This window comes from Triturus cristatus, chromosome 6 (genome assembly GCF_964204655.1).
Source record: "Triturus cristatus chromosome 6, aTriCri1.1, whole genome shotgun sequence".
Lineage (NCBI taxonomy): Eukaryota > Metazoa > Chordata > Amphibia > Caudata > Salamandridae > Triturus > Triturus cristatus.
The window spans coordinates 636,063,236-636,084,167 of NC_140589.1; the positions used below are offsets into that span (position 1 = coordinate 636,063,236).

The 20,932-nt window shown below is 44.8% G+C and overlaps 1 protein-coding gene across 1 annotated transcript in view; it reads left to right on the plus strand.

Moving 5' to 3' along the window:
* Positions 1-391: 391 nt before the first annotated feature.
* The window catches only part of NDUFAF4 (NADH:ubiquinone oxidoreductase complex assembly factor 4), a 38,847-nt gene continuing 18,306 nt past the window's right edge, over positions 392-20,932 (plus strand). Inside the window, exons 1-2 of the mRNA XM_085611128.1 lie at positions 392-664; positions 18,767-18,867. Of these exons, the coding sequence (XP_085467254.1) occupies positions 538-664; positions 18,767-18,867 (228 nt within the window). The 5' untranslated portion in view covers positions 392-537. The remainder of the gene's footprint in view (positions 665-18,766; positions 18,868-20,932) is intronic.

A 20,932-nucleotide genomic window follows, 5' to 3' on the forward strand; every position in this document is an offset into this window, starting at 1 on the left:
GCTGCTGGACCACATCTTAAAATAAATAAAATTTAACAAAAGTAAAATCTCCTTGCATGTTTGAACCTTGCATCACCCTCCAATTTTTTTACACTTACTTTAATCATATTCCCCTTCTAAGCGTATAAACGCACCCTCATTCAACAGACAACAGTTTGACAGGTATGTGGCTTTATTGTGCTCTTTCATTAAAATATGATTAGCAGTTTGCCACAAAAAAAGTCAACCTATTGACGTTTCCAGTGCTTGTTTTTATTGGTCCTTATTTGCGCTTAGTGTTATTGGACTTCTTACTGTAGGATTCGCACTTTTTCTGAAGGGTGATTGGGCTTGTTTTAGCTCTAGCATCCATAAACGGCATCATTAGAATCTCCACACGTTCTGCGTGGTCGCCATGATGGAATGGGAGCGTTTCTAAGTAGATTGAAAACGGGTACCGCTGAACACTGTCCTATCATTTTCCGTTTCTTTGCTGGTCCTCTTCTTTACCGGCGCAGACTCTTACGCTTGGCTTGGCTGGCTATGCTTTGAGAAACAATGGGCGGTTTGGTTGCTCGCGCTTTCAGAAATTTTAACGTGGAAAGCAGGGCTCACAAGATTGCCAGCCAGGAGAAGCCGAAAGCGGCTCCGCTTCACCCTACAACACCACATGAGTTACGCATTCGTGAGTATTTGGGTTGTGCGCACGTGGGGCATGTGGCAGGTATCCTTGGTTTTTTATTCTTATTGTATCTATTGAGCAATTTTGATAAACATTTGTGCGCCCCTGCTCCCTTTATTGACAGTTGAGTTATGCGCCGAGCGTTCATGCTTGCATTGGTTTACTGTTGCCCTCTACAAACCTACTTGCGACTCAACTGCCCATGCGCAGCAACATGTGACCTTGACATTTCTAGGGTGTGTGTTCTGTAAACGATGAATTGGATTTGTCCTTCATTGGAGGCCATACCAATGTCAGGCAGCGGCTTCCTACTTGTGTCACTACGTTGTAGAGGTGCCACCTGCTGGATCGCACGGGGTTGACGTTCTCATGGACCTGGACGTAGTGCTTCTCACATGTTATTTTTAGGTCTCGCCTGACCACGAGCATGCGCCGGTCTGGCGAGACTTTTGAGAGGGCTCCAAAAAGTGCTACCAGGGCAGCCTAGAGCTGCAGTGCATGCGCGCGGGGAAGGGGGGGGGAGGGGGGGGGGGGGGGTCGCTTTGATGTGTGATCGTGATCACTTTAACTTTCGCTGCCGCATGGCCGCTATGCATAGCCAATAGTGTAATGTTAGTAAATGAGCACTCGGAACAAGTATTATCTTTCCGCTATGTTTATTGGCACAACAGTGAGCAGTTACACCTAGGAGCGCCGGCCACCTCTATCTCTCCGCTCGCTGCCACGCACCCCTCTCCTCGCGCTCCGCGCTTACTCCTGCGCGCGCATCCTGGCGTCAACCTGCGTACCCGCGTCACGTCACGTGACGCGCTAACAACTAGACCGCTACATATCTCCCCCTTTTACCGACCCAACAATAAGTCACTTACAGTTCGCAGTCCAGTTCAAAGTCTTGGAACCTGGAAGGCCTTACTACTTGTCTTCCGCTCCTGGTCACCTTACCGCTTGACCCTCGAGCCCCTTGGCTCTGTGTTTCCTCACGTTCTGTCCCTTCGGCCATCGCTCCCCCACTGTTCCGATTACCTCCCAGCCTGTCCATCTCTGCCACTGGGGTCTCACCCCCTTGCTCTCCTCCTTGCTCCTCTCCTGTACCTGCTTCTTCCCTTTCTTCACTTCCGCTCGCCTTATTCTCTCCATCCGCGTCTCCCGTGCCTTCGCCTTCCGTCTCCCACTGTTCCCATCTCAATATTTTGTTGCACCGGGCCATGCGGTCCTGCGACCACCCGTTCCCGTCGCTGAGCAGAGCCGCTCTGTCATACACTTCCTTGACCTGCATGGGCTTGCTGTACTTGCTGTCTCCTTTCCTTTGTAGGGTAGCCAACTTTACTCTCACCCATTCTCCTCTCACTAACCGAGTGTCCTTCACACTCCTCCTCTCGTTGTAGTTGTTGGTGTAGATGGCTTGAGCCCTCTCCATATTTGCTCTCACGACTGCCGGAGACCATTCACTGGTCACTACCTTCTCCTTCCAGATTCTGTTGTCGTGCGTGAAAGGTTCACGTCCTCTCAATATTTGGAACGGGCTGTACCCTGTGCTTGTGGGCGTTATCCTGTAGGCCCATACCATATTCTCCACCGCCTTCTTCCAGTCTTTGTTGCAGGTGATGGCTGCTTGAATGGCCCCCATCACCACTCTGTTAAATCGTTCCACCAGACCGTTACCTGCCGGATGGTATATGGCCGTGTGCTTTACCTCGATGCCGTTCCTCCCCATGAACTGTTTCCATTTTTCTGATGTGAATTGTGGCCCGTTGTCGCTTAAGATGGACTTGGGAATTCCCTCTCGGGTGAATGTTTCCGATAGGAACTCCAGGATGTTCTCCGTGTCCATCGTTTCGCTCACTTTTATCTCTGGCCACTTGGAATAACGGTCGATGAGGACACACACATATTTTTGTACGCTCTGGTCATCCAGCACCGGCCCTAAAATGTCTATGGACAACTCTTCCCATGGGTTGGCGGGCGTGTCGAATTTCCCCAGAGCCGGGCGTAATGGCCTCAACGTTTTGTCCGCCCCTTGGCATTGGGGGCACTCCCTGACATGTCTCTCTGCCCTCATGTCCATGCCTGGCCACCAGTAATTCTGTTTCGATCTAGCTTTGAGTTTCCCAATACCCAGGTGGCCTTCATGCAATAGGTCCAGTAGTTTGTTGATGAGATTCGTGGGGGGGATTACTCTGTCTCCCCGGTATATGAATATGCCCTCATCTCCCACGGTCAATTCTTCTCTCACTTCATAAAAAGGTTTGAGGTTGGGTTTCACCTTTTTCTTGTCAGGCCACCCTTGGGTGATGTGGGCTTTTATCTCCATCAGGTCCGCATCTTCGTCATACGCGGCTGTCCACTCCTGTCTGCTGATGATCTTCTCTTGATCCTCAATGAGAGCCACCATCTCTCCTCTGTCCGCGGGGTCTTCTTCTCCCGGCTCCATGGCCGCCGCTCGGCTCAGGTAGTCTGCCACTCGGTTCTTGTTTCCCGGGATGTACTCTACATCATATCTGTAGTCCAACAATTTTAGGGACATTTTCGATATCCTGGGTGTGGCGCTGGCGTGACCACACGACGTCAGAACCTTCACTAACGGCTTGTGGTCCGTTTTGAGCAGGAATCGGGTACCCCATAGGAATTGCCGGAATCTCGTCATGGCCCACACTACCGCTAACATCTCCTTCTCAATGACGCTGTACTTGCCTTCTGTCTCCGTCAGTGCTCTGGAGGCGAAGCTTATCGTCTCCACTTCTCCACTTCCTCGGTCTTGCATGAGTACAGCGCCCAACCCCTTGTCGCTGGCGTCCGTGATGAGTATGGTGGCGCCTTGCGGGTCGTAACCCTTGAGAGGCATCGCTTCTAGGATCCCTTTTTTGATGACTTCAAATTCCGCCTGGGCTTCCGGTGTCCATTGGAACACCGTGCTTTCTCTGGTTAGCCTCCTCAAGTTATAGGTCTTGGATGCGAATTGTGCCACGAATTTACTGTAGTACTCCGCCATCCCCAGGAAGGACCTGACCTCCTCCTTGTTCTTGGGGGCCGGAGCTTCAACGATGGCCTTCACGTTTTCCATCTTGGGGGTGACCCCTTGTTGCCCTATTTCGTGGCCTAAATAGGTCACCGATTGCATTCCCAACCGGCATTTCGACCATTCCGCCGTGAGACCTTTAGCTTCCAGCGTCCGTAACACCTTTTCCAGAGTCCGGTCATGGTCCCTCCTATCTCTGCCCATCACCAGTATATCGTCCTGGAAGTACTGCACGTCCTTGCAGTCTCTGAACAGCTGGTGCATCATCTTCTGGAAAACGGCCGCCGCCGAGGCCAGCCCGAACGGCATGCGACAGAATCTGTAGCACCCAAACGGGGTAATGAACGATGTGAGACTTTTGCTGTCCGGGTGTAGGGCTACCTGGTGGTAAGCCGATGTAAGGTCGATGGTGGAGTACCACTGGACTCCTCTGGTTCGTGCCAGCATCTCCTCTATCTTGGGAAGGGGAAATTTCTCCACCACTATGTTCTTATTGAGTTCTCTCAAGTCTACGCAAAGCCTGACCTTCCCGTTGGGTTTCATCACGACCACCAAAGGCGCCAACCATTCGGCACAGGTTATGGGTTCTATGATGCCCTTCTTCTCCAGGTCTTGGAGTTCCGTCTGGACAGCTTCCCTTACTGCGATGGGCACATTCCTTACTTTGTGTGCTACTGGTGTGGCTCCTTCCTTCAGCACTATTTTGTGTTGAAATTTCTCCATTTTTCCTACTGCACCCCCAAACACTCTCGGGAAGTTTTCCTTCCATCTGTCTGTGTCCAGCCATTCCACCTGGTCTGTGAGCAGGATCTGTTCCTTCCCCCCTGGGTCGAGTTTTATGCCCAGGTCGCCCTGGTCCAACCATCCCAGGACGGAGGGTCCTTTCTCGGCCACGTACAGCTTGCACCACGCCGTACGGCCTCTGAATTCGAACAACAGGCGTCGGTACCCTAGCATGGGGATGCGATCACCATTGTATGTTACCGGTCGTATGTCTAGTTTCTCCAGCCTAGGGCCCAACTTGGGTTGGAATTGTTCTACCCACACTGCACGCTGTACGATGGTGAATGGGGATCCGGTGTCTGCCACAACCGAGATGGTTATGCCGCCCACGGACATTTCCAGGACCGGTTTGGTTGATCTCTTGGCATCCACGCTCAGTACCTGATCATATATGCACAGTACGGTGACCACCTCCTCCTCCGTGGCGTCTTCCGGGTCTTCCGTGCTTTGGTCCATGTATTTCACCACTCCTTTCTGTTGTTTCTTCCGACACACCTTCTCGTAGTGGCCCATGATACCGCAGTGCATGCATTTGGCTCTGAAGGCCGGGCAACGTCTGTCGTGGGCTTCGTGGGACCAGCTTCCACACCTGTAGCACGTTTTCTTGCTCTCACCGTCCGCTTGTTTCCCTTGCCATCTGCTGGTTCCTTTGGTTGTGGGAGGCTTGGGTTTCTGGTCCCTGCGGTGATCACCCTCCTGTATCCTGTTCACCATGGTTGGGGCGCCTGTGTCTTTTCTGGTAGCATCGGCGCACCTCTTCGAGAGTTCCGCCCTCTTCACAATGACCATTACTTCCTTGAGTGTGGTGTCCCCACTCGCCCACAGCTTGTCCTGCACGTTTGTACTGGTGGTGTGCATGATCACTTGATCTTTTATAAATTCGTCTTCCCACAGTGCGTACCTGCACGGGGCTGCTAACTTCCTCAGTGCTGCTACGTATTCTTCGATGGATTCTCCCACCTTTTGTTTCCTTTGCTGGAAATTATATCTGTCTACCGAAACACAGACGGTGGGGCGGTATCGCTCATCCAGGTCCTCCACCGCGTGCGCATACACGTCATCGTCTGTGTCTTCTCTCTTCGTGGGCACTAGGCTCTTGTATATTCTCAGACCTTCAGGCCCTAGATTTAGTAGCAGGATGCGTTTTTTCCTCTGGGGTGTGAATTTCTCTTCGTTCTCGTCCTCCAAAACCCCTATGAAATTGTCTATGTATTCCTTCCAGTCCTCCCATTTCATCATTGGTTCACCGGGTTTCGTTAGGAATTGCACCGGTGCAATCGCATACCCTGCCGGGGTACTCATCTTTGCTTCCTTGGCGCTTGTTTCGACGGTGACTTTGCTCGGGGGGCTGCCTGGGGTGTTGTCGTTGTTTCTTGTGTGCTCGATCCTCTGGGGGCTCTTGTCACTGGGCCCCACTTCCTCCTCTTTGGTAGCCAGTGCAGCGCTTTCTGTGCTTGATTACGTGCGAGGGCAGCTCGTGTGCTTTTATTGGTTGAGAACGGCGTCGTCTCTGTGGCCTGTTTGTGGTTTGGTTACTGTACCGTGGCACTGCCACGCTCCTCGGGTGCTCTGTGCCTGGGGTCGATCTCCGCAGTTGGCTGGGTCGTATCTCGTGACTTCCCCCTTCCAGGCGGCCCGTGCGGTGTTTTGTTTGGGCTTGATGGCCTGGTAGCGTGTCTTCCTTCGACTCGTGGGGCCACGTGGAGTGTAGCCTTCTACTGCGCTTCCCCCCGTCGGTCCGGTTTCCGTCCCGACCTCGTCGCCACTGTAATGTTAGTAAATGAGCACTCGGAACAAGTATTATCTTTCCGCTATGTTTATTGGCACAACAGTGAGCAGTTACACCTAGGAGCGCCGGCCACCTCTATCTCTCCGCTCGCTGCCACGCACCCCTCTCCTCGCGCTCCGCGCTTACTCCTGCGCGCGCATCCTGGCGTCAACCTGCGTACCCGCGTCACGTCACGTGACGCGCTAACAACTAGACCGCTACAAATAGGTCTCGCTTTTGGGACCTTATAAGTATTTAGTTATGCAATTGTTGCATCGCTAAACACTTATAAGGTCCCAAAGGTGAGACCTATTGGCTATGCCAATGCTTGTTTGGTTATGAAAGTGGTCATAGGTTTTTAGGTCTCGCCTGAGCCAGCGCATACGGTGCCCTGGCGAGACATTTAGTAAGCTGCTTTTGGAAGTGCTACCAAAGCGGCCATCAGCTTGCGGTCATGTGTACAAGCCCGCTCCGCCTCTCCAATAAGAGCTGCGTGCGCATCCCTTGTTTACTTTCACTTTCGTGCAAAGCGCGTGTGCCGCGATTATAGCAAAAAGAGATAAATAGATGTTTTTTTCTATTTCTTTACTTTTGCTATAATCGCGTCACCGGCGCTTTACATTTAACATTAAAGGTCAAGCGCGGGTGCCGCGATAATAGCAAAAGTAAACAAATAGATGTTTTTTCTATTTCTTTACTTTTGCTATAATCGCGGCACCCGCGCTCTACTTTTAATGTTAAAAGTAAAGCGCTGGTGCCGCGATTATAGCAAAAGTAAAGAAATAGAAAAAAACATTTATTTCTTTCATTTTGGTATAAATGCTTCCAACTGAGAACTCCGCCACAGGCTCTCAATACCTGCTAGAAATGGCCTCGCCCTTCTGACGGGCTGGTTTGATAATTTGGAGATATGAGTGTCTCTGACCCGAAGTTTGCCTGTATGTTCTTTTCCTTCCTTGGCTGCCTGTGTCGTGCTGACTGTGCTATGTGAGATCTGCATAACGTTTGACGTCGCAGTTGTGGTTGTGTGGTGATGCTGTTCGAGGAGCCACCATTCATGTAAACTCTACAGCATTTCAGAGATACTTGGCAAATTAATGTTTGCAAATATTAGAGCTGTTTTATGAACACGTATACGGCGTATCTCTTACAAATACAGGGACCACAAAGATATGCAAGTGCTACTTTGATGTGTATAAAACACGGATTGCAGATAGGAAGGAGTGCACAGATATCTCCCGCCCACGATTTTGAAATCCCTGAAGATGGGCACTGGACATTTCAGTCCCTTGACCAATCAGTTCATAGTATTTTTGTAATGGTAGCTAACATAACATTAGCTACTTGTGGATAGGTCCAGACAATTTTTTTAATGTGAATGAAATCTTTTGTAAGAATAGATTTTATTTTGCTTAGTTTTTGTTTTGTCTCCCAGTTACGGATTTTTTTTCGTGTAATTTTTGACCATGGGCAAAAGATGTCCTGCAGAAACTTTGCAACTGGATGTTTGCCACTTCTGCATGCCCTGCACTAAACGTGTTCACTGAACAGGTATCTCAAAGAATTTTACAACGCCAGGACATACTTAGTGTATAATTTCAGGCACGTAACTCTTCCAAGATATTTTGTTTAATTTTTATAATTTTCACAAAAGTCATAATTGTTACTCCTAGAAAAAAAACTAATTTCATCCACACCTAATCTCGTCCTCCCAACAGAAGAACTTCCAAACATTTAGTAAACATCACCTTATCTTTAGGAAACATCTACAGTACCCCTTCACAGAATCTAACACGGCTCTCAACAGACTATTAAAGGCACCTTCCACAGACTCTTGAACTATCTGTACCCTACCCACCCTGAATATACCATGTGCCCATGTTTAGGCTAAACCTTCCCTTCATACCCTTGCATTAGTCTGTCCCACTTTGTTGTTAAAGTGACCCTCTGTAAATGGAAGCAGTCTTTGGGCAGCATAAGCACTAAGCAAACCTCATATAAAATAACATATGACAATGAGATAAGGCACACCCTTATTTATGCCTCTACATAAGCTTTACATTTTTGTATTGCCCTATAATAGTTTGGGAAGATCATCTGATTGAGTTGTGACTGCTGTAGACTGTAATATTTTATTTATTCACATTTTCATATTGTCCATTTTGATTGTTGAACTCCCTTGGCTACCACACAACCTTGGTCTACCAAAATTCCCTAGTGTATCTTCAATGCCTCGCCAAAATATCAGCGATACAGTTAATACATTCAAGTTATGTATACTACAGATTCTCAGGTGAAACAACACTTTTGCTATGTGATTTTTCTTTTTTCTGAGAGGTGGTCTCAAACAATAAGAGTTTCAAGAACATAATATGATGCATCCATGTATAAAACCTCTCTTACTCTCAAATTGTATATCTGTGCCAAGTCCCCTGTTATTTTGTTATGGATTGGAAAGAAGGAAGTCTCCTCTTCTCGATGCTCATTAATTCACTCCTCCTTGTGCTACAACAACATCTTGTCTCCCTTATATACCTTCTAGTTTTTTTAGTCACTTTGAAGTCTCAAGGTTGTTCCGTTTAGGCTGTAATTGGTTCAGTGGGATTGAATGGAGACCGTTTTCTAACTGCCTTGTCAGGATTTTAGTAACCCCCTGTTTGTCTTAGTGTCAGTTGTAACTTTTGTCTCTTTTTATTTTAGTTTGTGGGTTTTTTTTTAACTCCAACCCAACACATTTTTTTTATTATGAAACCCTTTCATTGAATAACGAGCAGTATTTGTAACAAGTTACAACACCGAATTGATTGCAAGTTAGCTACATAGCATTTATCAACAAGCATTGGCAACACTAATAGTTCTGGCCTTCTCTGGTTTAATAGCATTTTTTAGAATGCAGGCATATGTCACAAAATAAAATGGAAAAAAACATACTGACACCTAAATGTGGCTACCTTTATGTTCACAATAAAAACAAGCATTGGCATAGCCAATAGGTCTCGCTTTTGGGACCTTATAAGTATTTAGTTATGCAGCACAATATCCATGGTGCAACAACATCAACTGTTGCATGGCTAAACACTTGTAATGTCCCAAAAGCGAGACCTATTGGCTATACCAATGCTTGTTATATCTGTTTCTTGTCCATTTCTTGTTATTTGTTTTTGTATGCTGAACATTTACAACGTGTATAGTAGGTGAATCTCCACCCAGCGTGTTGTCTCCACCCAGCTCTCGCACACATTTGAAAAAAAGTGAGCTGAGAAATTAGCTCGTGCAGTGTATATCTATATCACGGCACTAGCATACATTGGCTTTGCTGAAACTTCTTTGAGGGTGTATTTTGTTTTAGTGATCTACGTAGGAATGGATGTTTGCTCCATATTTGTTTTCTGCCTTTATTCTTATTTGCTAGAATTAAGCTTTGAAAACCTGCAAATAGGTTTCTTTGAAGCACGGACGGTACAGGCCCGATTAGTGGTACATGAATGCCAAGTTAGATTGAGTAGTAATTGAACACATATGCCATCTCTCTAAAGTACTTAACAGAAACATTTCATTATTACAAATAAAGTACACTCCCCCGTGGAGGTGTACTGTTTTTGTTACCAAGTGACATTTTTTCAACTTGAATCAAAGTACAAAGGCACTGCCAGTGTCTTTACAAGCCCTGTTTTCCTTTGGAATATGGGAATTCCTTCTTTCAATTGTATTGGAGACATAGGTGACAATATAACTGTAGCAGCATGCAGACGGAATGCGGCCACTGACAGCGCCAAGATATAATGGTGCAGCTTGCTGGCTCTCCAGTCCTTAAAATAGGTCAAGGTACATTTTACTGTTGTCACTCTAGCTATGAGTATGTCGATGAAAGTTAGAAATTCACCAGATATTCTAAAAGTGTGTTAAAATATTGCTTTGTAACATCAAAGCACAATCCCGGCAACTGCTGTCCTAATAGTGCAGTTGCAGTTATAACTATCATTTGCAATGGAATAGGTCTCGCATTTGCAAGAGTTTAAGCTATTGGCACTGTAAATGACAATGCCTTTCATTTATCTGTTATGATAATTAACACATAAATAATACCTACTGTGTAATTGAAGTAAAGGGCCAGCCCTCATGGGAGGTAACAAATAAAGACAAGGAGGGACTAACAAGACTATTAACGAATCAGAAGCCCGCAATTACGAAGGACAATGATACAAACCAATGGAAAATATGGGCGGAGAGTGGGCGGGGCTTCAAGTCCATTCTCGAATTTAGCAGGCCTGGCAGAGCAGCGCATGCGCAGCCCAGGCTCGACCTAAAAGCATGCAATAATGAGCTATTTTTCACAACCAATAGCACATCAATCAGTTGTCTATCCACTTGTACTTTTCTATAGAGACATGGAGAACTAATTTATTTAAGGGCATTTTCTCATACATTCTCTGGGATTTTCTTCTGAATATTCAAGGCTTTGATCAATGGCCAAGTTTGCTGCTGCAATATCAGGCTCTTATTGATCAAGAGCCCTGGAAAGAGGGCACCACACCTGGATCCTTTAAGATAAAAGCATCAGGGCTAAGAGCAGAAGGGTGAATAGTGGCTCTATTGGTAGAGAGGCCCAGCTAGGCTTTTGCATGCAATTGTCAGAGCCAAGAAGGTAAGAATGTGCAGCATTTTAAATCTGTTTGGTTCATTAACTTAATGATCCGTGCAAACTAACGGCGCTCCTGTTTATTAACAATCATTTGATTGGAGCTGTGGGTTGACCTAAGCTTCGATTCCAGATTCAACATTTTGCTTGGATTTGGCAGTATTGCGTGGAAATTGCATTTAAGGCCCATAACAAATGGTAGCAAATGATGTCCTTGCAGCTCATCAGTTGAGTTCCAGTGAGGCTTTCTCTAGGCTTCATCTAGTTTGTGCTCTGTTTGCCGGCTGACTCGCGTCCACTGAGCTATCACAGTATTTGTCTCCCACACTCCCATTTTGTTTGTACTGTTATTGCACTTGATTGTGTCTCCTCTCTGTTCCCACTGTGCCTCCATCATAAGGGCTCTCGATGGGCCGCTTACAATGAGTAGTAAGCAAATATGAGGGAAGTTAGCACTTCTGAAGTTGTGAACCAAAAGTAAAATGTTGATGGATAAATACATTTACCCATCCTTGTTTTAATCTAATCCATTTTCTGTATTTTTGTTTTATTTATTTGTTTGCCAAAGGCTTGATACTTAGAGTGCATTAAATCAACTTAAGTCCATTGGATGAACTGACTTCTTGAAATGTCTGCTGACTGGGGTATGTTTTGTCAACTCTTGTTTACAAGTCAGAGAGCTCACTTGAAAATGTGCCTCCATGGAAAGGGAGGAGGGATGACATATCTGTGAAGTACGGCAGCCCAATTGTTATTAGGAACACCTGTCTAGAGTATTTGTGTGCTGTCTGAATATGTAGGCTTATTGTATTCACACTATTCGTGTGGGTCCGTAATCTAATTGAGTTGCAGTTCACCAAAGACCAAGACCTGTGAGATGTAATGGTTGAATAACTCCACATCTTTAATAAAATAATTTTTTGTTTTTTGAATTCTACAGTCAAAAAGATTGTATGTGTTCTAGTTTATTCACCATATACACAAAAAGAGGGAGTGAGAAGGTATGACCAGGTGGAAACCCTCAGCCTCCATGACTATCACTAGTAACTACACTAAGGATGGTTAACCTATTTTACCTAAATTCTGTTGGAGCAAGAGGTCAGCTACGAGGTTCTTGGTCTATCATTAGAAAATGTCAGATCTGCACCCAGGTGAATTAGTGTGATCTTGGTATCTCTTGGATATTTTTATAGGATCCTCACCCACAGGTACCACCTGTGACATGTTTCACAATCCGATCCATATCCACTGTACCTAGTGGCAGTGGGTGGGCTCAAGGCACTTTGTTAGCGGAGCACTCAAATTAAGAACGTGGGATTATTCCTGGATTAAAGTTACCTGCGGGATCCTATTCTTGCACTCTAGAGTCTCTTAAACAAGGTTAAAAACAATGGGTTGTCTCAAAGGTACTATGGCTCCGGATATCAGAATGTCGACATGTTTCAGTCTATGTAATACCCAGCGGATCAGTAGGCTTTCTTCATGACCATAATAGCTGTTAAAACCCCATTTTGCATTGTTGCTAATTCCAACTGATATCCTTATGTAATCGTACAACATAAAAGAAGCATGCACGCAACCATACAGACCATATTAGGACCTTTTCCTTCTTATGGTCTCTCTTAGGAAGAAGGAATATATTTCTTATTTGCAATCTCTTATTTGATTAAGCACACCAACCCTATTGTGCATGACATGCAAACACGTGTAGATATTCCCTCTATACCTCGGTATCTATCTGTACAATTATATACAATTAAAAGACACAATTAAAAGGTAAATTATAACATGCAAAAAATAAAAGTAATATGGCGCTTACACTGTATGACATGAGCGCATACACAAGTGTAATAAAAAGTAAAAATGTTTTCTTTAGAAACCTACATGTCCTACATATAATTGGGCATCATAAGGTTGTGGGGGTGGGCGATCCCTGTAGTCACACACTGTGGTTACAACAGGGTTACATGTAATCTCCGGCTATATGGCGTAAATATTACTTGTCACATTGTTAAAAGCCCTTTTACATGTAATCTGTTTAGAGAATCAACTGTCTCAATAACTACTCGGCTCCCCGCACAGCTCGCATCTTGGTTGTGCATGCTCGGAGTTGTGTTTTTAAGCCTAAATTATGTGACCTAATTAGTGTCACATTACAAATGCTGGCAAAATGATTGGATGTGAGGCCGAGACTCCCAGCGGCTGTTTGGATTGCAGTAATCTAACACTGGTACCTAAATGTAGGAACTGCAGTTGCTCTAGCAACTTTAAACGCCAAGCAGTTTATCTGTCTGACAAACTAAGAGCACAGAGTTACCGGGAAGACATAATCCATAAAGCATCGAAAAGGGCAAAAAAACAGAATCGTGAGGCATTACTGGAAACACCAGTAAAACTGAAGACTGAGCCTTCCCTAGTATGTATTGCCACATATAATATTCCATCTGACAAACATAAAGAAAATCATTAAACGGAATTGGCGCATACTGAACGTTGGTCCCAGGCAATGGGAATACCCGTTATTTCGCACAAAAGAGCCTAGGAGACACACTAGTACACATGAGACCCAGGCAAAGCCTAAGAATTCCTAACACTATACATAACACATTCTGTCTACCAGGAGTAGTAATCCATTACCCTTGCTGCCAATGAAGTGTCTGTCACCTATCAACACCAACAAAATAAATTGACCTAGGCCTGCGTTACTTATGGAAATTACGAAAACATATAAACTGCAACACTAAATGTGTGATTTACATGATAACCTGACCATGTAATTTAATATACATAGGGATGCCAACCAGAAAGGTGAGCACCAAAATATGTAAACTCAGGAGTAACATCTGTTACAGACGTAACACCACGGAAATAGCAGAACACTACATAACCAACAAACACATAGTGAAAGATCTCAAACTCTAGAACATGTAACTGCAGAAACAAGAAACTTGGGGGAAATGAAAAGGAACAACAGTGGATCTACAAACTGTCCACCCATAATAAGAATCTGAACAGTGAGATAGATCTCCTCAGTAATATTTTATGAGACTGCCCATTAAACAATGGACTCAACCCCGTGTGGATTACTCACTGGTATCCACTTCTTGATATTGTGTATAAATCATCTTACACCTGCCTAAAATCCGTTAACCAACGTGAGGACATGGGCACATGTAATAATAATATTTCCCATTGGTGGTTTTTAATTTTTGTACATACTCTTGTAGATATTTACAGGGTATTTCTTCACTTAGTGACTTTTCAGTGCACTTAAATAGACCGATATCCATTGCCACCGCATGGCAATAATGAGCTTATTATGTTTTTAACAATTCATTCAGTTTAGAATGTGTTTAAAGGCGGGACTACAATTCTCAGCCTTCCTTGATGCCAAAAGACGTCATCCGCGTCTCCGAAGGCAGGACCAACCCCGGTCCTCACCGCCATACAGACGCACAGCCTGCACTCCCAGGACCTATGGGAGTTGCCGAGCAGGAGGGTGTTGTCTTGTTCCTCACTTTTACGCATGTACAACGGTCACTCTACCGTTGTTAGATTATTACAATCCAAACGGTCCTGGAGAGCCTTGGCCTCACATCCAATCATGTTGCCTGCACTTATCATGTGATGCTAATTAGGTCACATGACTTATGCTTAAAAGCACTACTCACCGCCACCACAAGGATGCGAGGTGTGCGGGAAGCCAAGTATGTATTGAGATGGCCGATTACCTTGACGAAGTAAGTGTAAAGAGGCTTTTAACAATGGGAGAATTAATGTTTACTCGCTGTACCTGGAGATTACATTTAACCCTTGTGTTTCCACAGTGGGTGACTACAGGGATCACCCATCCCTAATAATCTTCTGATGCCTAACTAATATGTAGGACATGTAGATTTATAGAGGAAACCATTTTTACTTTTTCTTATACTTGTGTGTGCATGTTGTTAACTGTCTACCATTACACTTTTATTTTTGTATGCTATAATTTACCTTATGTCATGTGTGCCTTTTAATTGTATATAATTGTACAAATGGATATCGACGTATAGAGGGAATATCTACACGTGTTTGCATGTCGCACACAATAGAATTGGTGTGCTTAAACAAGCAAGAAACCGCAAAAAAGAAATATGTTCTTTTTTCCTAACAGAGACCATAAGAAGGAAAATGTTCTAATATGGTCTGTATGGTTCCGTGCATGCTTCTTTTATGTTGTACGATTACATAAACTAATGAAATGGGGGGACAACGACTTTATTTATCCAGGTCCTGCATACATGCCCTAAACTGTCTATGCACAAGAGGGTATGCAGTTCCTTTTTGGGGTTGAAGGGGGAGGGAGGGGCTGTGGCAGGGCGGGAAAAGGAGGGGAAGTCGGGCGGTCAGCGAGAGAAGGAACAGAACAGTGGGGAGGGGGAGTGCTCCAATTGGAGCAAGGGCCCTCACACACCCCAAGGGGTTCATCATAGGGCAGCTCCTCATCGGGCCGGCGCTGCAATGCCCGACGGGACCCGTGGGGGGAGGGGGCTCTTTTCCAGAGATCTTTAATGACGTTAAACCGTATAGCCCCTGTTTTGATGAAGAGGTGGGGTACAGAAGCAAAGTGAGTAGAGTGGTGTGATGGTATTAAAATTAGCTACAGGTGTCCAAAATGTCTTTTATTTAGCTGGGCACAGGTGCTAAGGTTAAAAATAGACTGCAAGAGTCACGGCTGGCAGGGGGATTAAACCTGCTACAGCTCGGATGTGCAATGTGGGGAGAAAAAAAAAGTGTGGTTAAAAGGTCGACATGTTTCACGCCTAATTTCTCCTAGTGGATGAGTGGCGTTTCTTCAGGACCGGGGGGGCGTACCTAATCTACTCTATAATACAATACAAGGAGGCAATTGGGGAATTCCTAGGTGTTCTGTCCCTTGTGAAGCTGGATTCCTATGTAACCCGTGTGTGGAAGAAAATGTCAAGTGGGGTGAAGAGCGTCTTTCTCACAGACCTGGAAGGGAGGGAAATAAGGAAAAAAGCAATAGTTAAGGCAGCTAGGTAACACCCGATTAAAAAGTACCTGAAACCGGTTCCAGTGAGCTGCCAGGTGTAAGTCTTACGTGATTGATTTTAGTGTCGTATACCATCTTAACCGCACTAAATCAAGGCCCACACCACTCAGTGAACCTTATTGTATATGGGTGGGAAGTAGTGGCGAAAACAGCCGCATTATTGTTATAAAAAGTTAAAAACATCAAGACCATCAAAACAGTAAAAGCAGTCAGAACCGCAGCATGCATAGTACAGTCACTATAGTGGTTACTCGTTCTGAAATGCCAATACAAATGATGATAGGATCTACCCCAGTGGTTAACACAGCAGCGTTACGGTCTTGCGCCATTTAATGGCGACAGGGACTCACCTAATGGTTCCAGAGAAGGTGCATCATCCTGTGCGTCTGCACCAACCACAAAACTGGCAGTAGATGGATTCCTGGAAGGAGGTAAAGTCCAAGTAATGGGTTGGCTCCTCTGTTTGGTATTGAACTAAAGCCCTACTTCTGCATGTGCAAATGGCGGTGCAGAGCGGCATGTGTTGGTCGAGGATGTAAAAACTAGATGTAATTGGTGAATGACTCAAAGCGTAAAAGCAGAGGGTGTCCCTGCCAACAGCGATACTCAGGTGGTTATTCGGGGCGTGGAGTGTGCAGAAGCACGAAAGACCGAGAGGCATCCAGCGGAGCCGTAATGGCCATTGATCACCGCAGGACTAGGTCTGGGTGGCGCTGTGATAAGGTTTGGACAAGGACCGGTAATGTCCAGACCGGATCCTGCCGGAGTGTCAAAGGGGTGGGGAAGTGTATCCTACTAACCGTGCAGGACGGGACGCACTGGTCGAGAATGTACAGATATACAAACTCTGTGTAGTAGGAAGATAACTCAGCTCAAGTTTGAGGGCTCCTCGTGGTGGGACCTACACCTGTCCAGACGCCAGGGATGCTGGTGTTGAGGTGCCTATAGTGTGAGTTTAAAATACCCAGTCTAATTGGGTGGATTTATCAAACACTGAAACAAGACGCGATGAAGTCTGTTGTTTTTGGGCGCTATGCTGGTCTCGAGGGGCTCGGTTAGCGATTAGAACATACCTAATTATGCCGGCCATCTTAAAGTGGCAACCGTGGCACGCAACCCATGAGCTCCATCATAGAAGGGTGAAGTGGCTGGCTGCTGCAATTAAAGAAGTCTTAGCCTTAGTATAGTTACTATTGTTTTCACCTGCAAAAGAAAATGGAGGTGTTCAGTGAATGAAGAAACTGCCATTGTAAACTTTCAAACTGTGGAGAAGTTTAGTACCTGGTAGTTTAATAGATTTGCACAGTACACTCACTGACATTCGCACATGCTTCTACAAACTCAGGCCCATTGACTTTTAAGAATGTGCGCTCGTGAGCACCAAATGCAGAGGTGCTATCTTCATCATTCTATTTGGGGGTGTCTGGGGGACCATGCCCTGTTCACACAAATAGGGGTGTATGGAAGATAACTGAGTAAATTTCACCGTATCCACATGTCAATAATAGCCAGGATGATCGCCAAATAGGACTACAACAGCAACATGTATCTTACATTATCACATTATTGTAACAATAAATACAGAAAATGCCATTCATTGTTAACAGTTTTAGAAAGAAAAGCAGCACTGTCAATATATAAGCAGCTTTGCAACAGGCATCATATATGCAATCCAGTGCAAAAATTTAGTTGACTTCTTGTATAGACCACAATTTAGGGTCTGGTTACGTTGTCAGACGGACCTAAGTCCGTCTGACATTGTTTTGGTACCTGGACCGAACTACCTCCTGTCATCGGTCCCTATCTAGGAATTAGGATGCGACTGAACACTGTTCGGTCGCACTCCTATTATTTACCGTGGGAGCATGCGTTCCGAATGGAATGCATGCTCTCATGGTAAAGAGCTGAGGTGTAGTAGATCCCTGCACCCTGTGGCAGGCACCTTATGGTGCCTGCCACAGGGTGCAGGGATCAACAAGGGGACACCATAGGTCCCCCTAGGCCGCCATCGAGAGGCCTTGCACCATGGGGGCCCTGCTGGGGTCCCCAAAGTCAGATTCCCACAGCCTTTCTGTGTCAAAGGCAGGCACGGAAAGGCTGTGGGAATCTGCCATCGTAATCTCTCGGGCAGAAAGACCCGCCTGAGGGATTACTGGCCCCTTTCTGAATGGCAGACGGACTCACAGAGCCCGTGGTAGGCCATTCGGAAAACCTGTCTGGATTAATTTCTGACCGACTCCATCGAAATGGGTTGGTCTGAAATTAATTAAAAAAAAAAGAGATTACGATGCCGTACGAACGGCCCCGAACGAGGGTTGTAGCCATTTCCTATGGCATCGTAATCGGGCCCTTAGTTTAAGGTCTTGGTGCAAAAGCAAAATGTCAAGATTAATACTCTGCAAACTTACATAAGGTAACCACTACAAATGTTCAAAAAATGTCGAGGCTCTTTACTTTAAAGCAGACTCCTGGATTCCAGAGTTTCATAAATAGAGCTTTGAAGGATACATTTTCTATCTGACAAGTAGCATTTCAATCAAATGTTTCTCCTTCAGCAATGGAAGGTACAGAGTATCATCTAACATTGGTCAAATCTTTGAAATAATTCTCCGTCACTCATCTTTGTTTTCTTCTTCTGCTAACTCAATCATTGCCCTAAATAAGAAACAAAAAAGAATTCTCAGGTAAACAGTGCTATGTAAATTAAGAAATTCTTTTTTCTTTTTTCTTTTTTTTAATCTCATAACACCACTTCTCATTTTCTCTTGTATTAATGAACTGCTTATACAACGTTGCTTAATTTCTTTCTTGTTTAAAAAAAATATATATATTTATATTTTTTTTAGAAAATGCTGCAGTTCGAGATAAAATTTACAAAAAGGATGATCACCTTCTATCGTTATTAAGAGAGGTTTATGTTGATTCTACAGACCCCACACCTGTCCAGGTAATCGCATTTTATTTGTTCTTCACACATTGTACATAATTGATTAAAGTTCGCAGATTAGTGCTCACAGTTGTTGAAGTGAGAAAGCCTTACCAAACAACAGAAAGAGAAAGATATTAGGCTGTGTGTAACGGGTAAATGCATTTTTTCTATGTACACACCCTATTATGCGAGTCGGTAACCCATTACCGACTCGCAAAATATGGTTTGCAACTCGCTATTAGGAAAGGGCGTCCCTTTCTAATGGCGAGGCGCACTGTATGTATGAATGTTTCGCAACTGGGAATGCTGTCGTAAAACATTAGCAAATTACCACCAATTTCAAATTAGTGGTAAGCCTTTCGCTAACGCGAAGGGTTCCCCAAGGGACCCCTACCTCTTTGTGAATGGGGTCGGCAACAATTTTTCATAGTGGGCAGTGGTCCCACGAACCAGTGGTCACTCTAAAAAAATGAAAAGAAAGCTTTTCATTGTCATTTCTGAAATGCATCCAGTTTTAATTTAGGAAAAACGGCTTCATAAAAAGAAAATGCTTTATTTAAAAAGCAGTCACTGACCCTAGCTGGCTTCCATCCCTGTGAGTGCTGGCCAGTCCCAGAGGGTAACAAATTGCGACCTGCCTCATAAATATTAATGAAGCGGGTCCCTTGCGACCCATTTTGGAATCAGAAACAGTGTCTGAGACACTGTTTTACATGACGGTCATAAATGTGGCCCATTGTCTCTGTAGTAATAGATGTTCTGTTCGCCTCTGGGGTAGTGTGTGTGTTTTGTCTGCCTTTAGTGTAATTATATTGGTTTTGTGTTTGCCTCTGGTGTATACAGCATGTATGATTTGTCTGACTGTTACTCAGCACAAGGGTGGTGAGTCTGCCTCTCTTCTTGTGTGGGGTTTTCATCCTAGCAAAACTGTGTGGTGTCTCTCTTAGGGGTGACAAGCGTAGTGTTTGTAGAGTTGTGTGCAGGTTGCTTGCTTTTGAAGTAATCTGACTGTGATGTCACCTTTTAGGGTAATATGTGTATTGTGTCCACCTCTTTGTTAAATGTGTGTGATGTGTTTGTTGCAGATAATGTGTGCCGTTTACATCTGAAGTGGTTTTTGGACGCAAGCACATATTTGTATACAGATTGTATATGGGGCAGGATGTCTGTTTGGTAGCTGCCTCTTGGGTATTGTGTTTGTATCTGTAGTGTTTTCGGCTGGAATGATCTGTGTGCTGTACGCCTATGGTGGTGTTAAGTGAGTGGTGTTTTCTTATGTGGTGGTATGAAAGTTTGTACTGCCTGTCTCCTGAGGCATCTGTGGACAATGGCTATACAGGCAACGATAAACTTATTGGGCACATCATCAACAGTCCAGTATCAGTCTTTCAAGGTTACCTTTGTTGTTACTGGTTCCATACTAAATCTCATGTTGCCAGTGAACATATGTACTGCATTTTATAACTATACATAGTGCACTGTTTTGTAAAGCCGAGATCCACAGAGTCTTGTAAGAAGAAGAAGTTTATTGAAGAGGAAAACGGCCCTTGATGGTCTGCTTTCTGCTTCCTCTGCTCCCGGTGTAACAGCTCTCAACACATTCCAGAACCCCCATCACAAACAGGGAGACAGTTGCCTAGGAGCAAGGAGCATTCCACAAGAAATATATACACAAGAATACTACAGAAAATATCAATAGATGTAACATATCTCCCTTCCTAACAAAATTAATTCTCACGCGGGAACATGTAAATGAAGTGAGCACAACAATAATTAAAAAAACATAAGGTAAATATCCCCCCTTAGGGATACAATAATAAGCAAAAAGTGCAAGATCCTAAAGGGTGAGAACAATGGATTAATCACATGAGTAATCATCAAGAAATTTAGGTCTACCAATGGTGTTGGAGGAGAGACTAGTTATGACAGGATCAACGGTATATTTACCTTGTGAAATCCTCTGATTAGAAGTGGAATAAGAACTCTCAGGACATTGGAGTTTCAACCATTCTTCTTGTTCAGTGGCATTGCAGATAGATACTTTTCTAGTGTGCCACCAATTTCCATCTGCAAGTTTTACACA